Below are 5928 nucleotides of genomic sequence, written 5' to 3' on the forward strand. Positions count from 1 at the left end.
TAGCTGTTTGGGAAGTGATGGAAGAGAAGAAAACGACGAAGTTGATGATGGACTCTGGGGATTCAAGTGTATGTCTTATTCCGTGTTTGGCTTCTTCTAATAAAAATGTTTTTTCTTATGTTTTTATTGATTTTATATCGAATTGAATTTTCTTAGTGATTTAGGTGAGACACTTTGGATTTTTTTATGCTTTTATTTTTGTGTAGGTTAATATAGTTGCAGATCAAGAGGTGGAAGAGATAATTAAAACTTCAGAAAATCATGAGTCTGTGGAATTGGAAGCAAGTCCAGTTCAGATATGTGACAATGTAGTTCTGCGAAAGCTGCTTGTGAAAAAGGGAGTAAAAAGTTTGTTGGCTGTACCAATTAGGTAACGTGAACTTAAGTTTATTTGTTTTACATTAGGTATCACTTTAACAAGGATTGTCTTGTCTTTTAATGGTCAAGAGACAACCTTATTAGTGTGGCAGGTGCTATAGTTTTTTCAATACATGTTCTATAATTTTATCTCTGATTTTACATAGAGCTAGCTATTATGTAATTTTAAGTATCACTTTACCATCTATATCTGCAGGTATGACATTAAATATTCCAGAAGATCTTGCCATCGGCCTCGGTACTAGTGATACCGTATGTTACATAGAGCTAGCTTAATTGCACTATTGTGACTCTGGTTTTTCAATTTATGTTAGTATTAGGTTAGATTGAATGAACTTAAAATGGTGAATTTTTCTGAATTCCTGTTTCTTTTGTATGTTTATATCTTTCTGCAGTTGGAACACCTTCCATCCTTGGTTACAGAAATTTGGACTGATGATAATAACATGCAGTTTGAGGCAACTACTCAGTTTTGGAAGTTGCTTTCAATTGGTTAGATATTATCCTATGTATAATTTTTTTATCATGTTAAGTTCTTATATACTATTTGTTAAGGGACATTTGGTTGACATTTTTTATGTTTTATCAGAATGTAGCCCACCGATTGAGAAGGTTATAAAAGCTGGTGTGATTCTGCGCTTTGTTGAGTTTTTGATTAGGTGAGGAGGTCGATGCTCCAAATTATGATATGGAAGTGCACCTTGGCCTGGAACAACACCAGAGACCATCCAGGAATGATCCAATATTAATAATAAGAAATTTTTTTGTTGTATAACTCCAAATTCATAGTTATTGTTTGCTTTGTATTCGTAGTGATATATATCTTCATCGCGATAAAAACTTTATGCCTCAAAACTCGGCAGCATGGAGTGCTTGCGATTTTCTTGGAAGTAACAACAACAAAGTTTGTGTGACATATTGGCTAAACATCAAGGTTCAAAATGTATATTGATACTCACTTTGAAGGGCCTTCCCTTTTTCCCAATGTAAGATACATTTTTATCTTCACTTTTGATGTTTACTTTCAGGTTCAAAATGTGAACTAAAAAGGTTTACTGTCTCTGATAAATAGGATTCTCCTGATAAGGAGTTTACTGAAGAAATTCTATCTTACACAGATACCTTTTACAAGACAGTTGTTTCTTCTTTTAAAGGAGATGTGAATGAGGCTGGTAAATTGACACTTTCTTTCTTCAATGTTGTTTTGTTACATATAAATAGAGAAATAGTAAAATGAATGTGAAAGTTTGAATTTGATGTTGCTTGCTTCATTAGATACTGCTTTTGATTACATTGAGAATGTTCTCTCCAAGTATGATAATGGACCTTTCTTCCTTGGCCAATTTAGTTTGGTGAGTATACTTATCTGCTTGATTTGTAGCAATGGCAATACATAGTGTACATTGCTACTGTATTTTCAGACTGAATTGAAGTTGTCAAAAGTTTCGAATATTTCAGGTGGATATAGCATATGCTCCTTTTATGGAAAGATTTCAACCTTTTCTAGTGGAAGTGAAAAATTATGACATTACATTGGGCAGACCTAAATTGGCGGCATGGATTGAGGTAGATCATGCAGTAAAATCTTATTTATTTAATATTTGGTGAAAATTTGTGGGTTAGCTGGTTCTAAATATTGTTAACAGTGGTTTATTGATCTTTTCTTTTCCTTCTAAACAATGCGCCCCACTTGGCTATTGTTTTTTTTTCTTTCTAACTCTGAAATACTAATCACACATAATAATGCTCCCCGAATCAACAATTAGTTTGTTAGATCTAGTAGTGTTTGTATAGAGCGGTTATCTATAGAAATTGAATTAATCAAGAAGAAGATGATGACGGAGAGCGTAAAGAAACCGTCGGCTTCAATATCTAATTTTAGCCTCATGCTCAACTCCGTTGGATTCTACAAAGTAAAACAGTTGAAATCAATTTTTGTTCATGATTTTGTGAATTAATTTTTGTTGCAGCTTCAAAATAGTTGATAGATCACTTGAGGAATGAGTATGATAAGGTTCTTGAACACAACAATGACATGGTAAATGAATTGATTTCTATTAGGTATGTATGTATGTATGTATGTATGTAAATGAATTGATTCCTCTTTTTTGTGCGTAGCTTTTTGGTGAATTGAGGCAGAGGAATGTGAATAGTAGTTCTGAGGATTTAGTTGCTTCTCTGGTGGGCGATGAAGGTGAAATTGGGAAGGGCGATGATAGTATGAAGGCGAGTCCGGTCGAGCTCGAGACGCCGAGAAAAGAAACTGAAAGGAGTGTCTACAAAATCGAAAAAGGTGGAATCGGTTGACTGGAAGTGGATAATGGAAGAAGATCCAAATTTGTGAGTAACACACTTTCTTTGCTCTGATCTTAATCAATCACGTAATTCCTCACATTCTTATATAGTGTCTTTTCATATGAATGTAGGAAATACAAAACACATTGTTCTCAACTATACAGAAAATGATGTGTTAGATGATGGCTGTTAAGTTTTGATAACTTTTGAGTTGACTAATTTGTAATTGTTGCAGTACAACTCTGAGCCTGAAGCTGTTGACCTTTTAATGGAGGTAACATGTAAGATCCTTTTTTAGTTTGTTACTCAACTACTTCAGATGATGAACTGAATGTTGTTTTCATGTAACTGATGTTCAATATTAGGTTGAGGACCTTGACATGTTGAATGAATATATAGACAAAACAAATTTTAAGAGGACTTGCCTGTATCTCACCAGTTCAGCTAGGTAAGTGCAAACAGACCTCAATTTATGCAGGTTTTAAAAGAAATCAGAGTTCAAAACAGTTATAGATAAAGAGAAAAGAATGGTTATTTTCAATAATAAACATTTTATCTTGTGATTTGAAGATTTTGTATTTGTTTCACAATCCCAAATAATTTTTAACATCCAATTTCTACGGTGTACTTATTATTTATTTCCAAATTGTTAGAAGTTGATAGTTTAATAATTTCAAAATTAACTGATGCGGGTTATCCTCTTGGACTTTTCCAAGGTCAAAGCGATAAAATGGTCCGGTTGTTTATGAATGAGAATTGTTGTTGGCTAAGCTAGACCAACAGTTGGACCTTTTAATACTTTTATGGCTGATGCTTGAAGATGGTAGTGGTACTTTGTTTTTGTGGCAGAGTATACTGAAATGATAAGTTTGTATTGTCATTGGCATGACTCTCAAGCTTTTAAATTTTGAAATTTGATTGGATGGAGTTTGTGCTGTAATGGGTTATGAATAGTTTGCACTTTTCTTTAAGAGGAAAGTTTTTAGTTTATAAGCACCATTTTGCTTGATAAATCAGGTATTGCAGTCTTAGGCTTTTAATTTTTTGTCTTGTTTGAACTTCGTTAGGCTGACTCCCTCTCTCTCTGACTTACAAGCAATATTTTATTTTATTTTTAATTTGTATTTATACAGATACCTTCCTGAACCGAATGACATGAAAGTTCTGGATCTTGCCTATTCAATTTATTTGAAGTTTGAAGAATATCCCAATGCTCTTCGAATTGCATTGTTCATGGATAAGCTGCAGGTGTGACACTGGAATTTTGTCAGTCTGTCTTTAAAAGTATTTCTTTAACTGTGGTATGTGATTCTTTTAAAATCTTGTTTTTTTGTCAATTCTACGAGGCCTTAAGAAAAGTAATTTCTATATTTTGTTCCGTAAATGCTTGTGGTTTGGAACTGATGAGTTGCATTATTGTTGATAGTATGCGAAGAAGGTGTTTACTTCTTGCAATGATGTGCATCAAAAGAAGCAATTCTGTTACATTATTGCACGTCATGTAAGTCCTGGATTCTGTGCTAGTGCTCTGAATGTTTCTCTGAGTGATAATAGGTGTATTGTTACATATCAGTTGTTTAACTGTGGAGTGGAGTTATGTGCTAGTCTCTCTTTAGCTTTATGTTGGCAAGTGACAAAGCTACAGGGAATCAAAGGGACTGAGAAGAAGAAGATTTCACTATCAGCTTTATTGAGACTCTCTTTTGATGATTTTTGTGATGTGTGTAGGGAATTGCTTTTGTGCTCGACATAGAAATGGCTGGAAATGAAGACGGCAGAGAAATGTTGCAGGATATCTTATACAATTCTAAGTTAAGTGAAGGATATCTAGCTCTTGCTCGTGATCTTGAAGTCATGGAGGCCAAGTCCCCTATGGATATATACAAGGTTTGACACTGAGAATAAATTTAGTCCCGCCTCAATGAATCCCGGTACATGTGTAGTTTTTACATCTAATGCCCTAAGATTAGAATTGTAAATAATTAAATTATGGTCCAATTTGATGAAAGGGCATGTAAATAAATCATGCTCTTTTAATTTGAGGTACAAACAACTATTAGTTTTGCTGCTTGCATATGTTTTCTTTTAAATCTACGATTTTTTTTATTAATAGTTGTAAGTGATTGTTGAACAATTGGTTATGATTTTTTATACATGTGTTGAACTTGATGCTCATATTTTAAAATCCAAAAAATAATTTGCAATACAAGTATGTGTGAAGTTATTTTCAGAAATCAGAAGCTACTATTTTTAACTGCCAAAAACATTGCTTAAGCAGCTATTTTGAAGATTGGCTTTTCAAACACAAGGAACACGGGAGGACTAGTGCTGTAGCATGCCTGGTATGTCTTCATTACTAGTTTATGGATCATATAAATTCCATTTGTGATACTTATATTATCCATGTGATATATCAGGGTATGATTTCGATTTCACTCTGGGATGTTGACTCTGGTCTGGCACAACTTCGCAAGTGCTTTCCCATGAAAGATGTGTATGGCATGAAATAAATAAATGATTTTTTTTGGTGGATATGCAGTATAAAAGTCTCTTAGAACCTGAATGTTTATCATCATTGACACTTTCGGCGCTTTCCGAACTGCCCAACAGGTGGTATTAGAGTCATGGTTAGACTCGTCAAAACCGCGGTATGATTACCATTGATACATGTGACCCTTTCTTGTAATAACACTTTCTTGTAATAATTTCTCGTGTCTTGTTTTTTTGCATACAAAAAACAATTGCTTCTCCAGGGCGTGGTATTTTGGCCATGGATGAATCCAATGCTACATGTGGAAAGCGGTTGGATTCAATTGGACTAGAGAACACCGAAGCTAACCGTCAAGCATGGCGTAAAATTATATATGAAGAAAGTGTTATGACTTAGTTAAAATATAATTTTTATGTGTATGATTTTATAATACTTGAAATATTATGATTGTACATGATTTTGTATACTTTTTGGTTAATATTAAAAATATTTTGACTTAGTTAAAATATGATTTTTATGTGTATGATTTTATAGTATTTGCAATATTATGATTGAAAATGAAATATAACTAAATGGTGTATATGAAATAGGGTGAAAATAGATATAATTGTTCATTCATAAATGGCGTATTTACACCCGATTTTTATAAAAACAGGGTGTAATTAAAACGTAATTACGCCCAATTACACTCGATTTTTATAAAAACAGGGTGTAATTAAAACGTAATTACGCCCAATTACACCCGATTTTTTATTAAAACAGGG

At 33.3% G+C, this 5928-nt stretch overlaps 1 protein-coding gene and 1 long non-coding RNA gene across 6 annotated transcripts; both read left to right on the top strand.

The window, feature by feature from the left end:
* The first annotated feature begins 1412 nt into the window (after positions 1–1412).
* LOC131612275 (uncharacterized) lies at positions 1413–1944 on the top strand. Its single transcript, XR_009287333.1, has 3 exons — positions 1413–1550; positions 1654–1730; positions 1837–1944. It is a non-coding gene; the product is annotated as an uncharacterized LOC131612275 (long non-coding RNA).
* A 563-nt stretch (positions 1945–2507) lies between these two features.
* On the top strand, positions 2508–4796 carry LOC131612276 (26S proteasome non-ATPase regulatory subunit 2 homolog A-like). Of its 5 annotated transcripts, none has more exons than XR_009287334.1 (6): positions 2508–2718; positions 2805–2954; positions 3039–3121; positions 3807–3974; positions 4100–4174; positions 4402–4456. XR_009287334.1 is itself a non-coding variant. In XM_058884082.1 (6 exons), the coding sequence occupies exons 3-6, from the start codon at positions 3054–3056 to the stop codon at positions 4564–4566; spliced, it is 423 nt and encodes a 140-aa protein (XP_058740065.1). In that variant the 5' UTR covers positions 2514–2718; positions 2805–2954; positions 3039–3053; the 3' UTR covers positions 4567–4796. The 5 variants fall into 5 exon arrangements, 4 of the variants coding, with proteins under 4 accessions (XP_058740065.1, XP_058740066.1, XP_058740063.1 ...); XM_058884082.1 differs by having other exon boundaries at positions 2514–2718; positions 3807–3921; positions 4402–4796; XM_058884083.1 differs by having other exon boundaries at positions 2514–2718; positions 2909–2954; positions 3807–3921; positions 4402–4796.
* Positions 4797–5928: the final 1132 nt, after the last annotated feature.

This window comes from Vicia villosa, linkage group LG6, assembly GCF_029867415.1.
Source record: "Vicia villosa cultivar HV-30 ecotype Madison, WI linkage group LG6, Vvil1.0, whole genome shotgun sequence".
NCBI lineage: Eukaryota > Viridiplantae > Streptophyta > Magnoliopsida > Fabales > Fabaceae > Vicia > Vicia villosa.

Excerpts from the sequence above, each read along its gene's own strand:
- LOC131612276 (XM_058884080.1), top strand. Across the intron at positions 3,122-3,806 it reads TATCTCACCAGTTCAGCTAG|ATACCTTCCTGAACCGAATG; the intron begins GTAAGTGCAAAC and ends GTATTTATACAG. Across the intron at positions 4,175-4,401 it reads GTTACATTATTGCACGTCAT|GGAATTGCTTTTGTGCTCGA; the intron begins GTAAGTCCTGGA and ends TGATGTGTGTAG.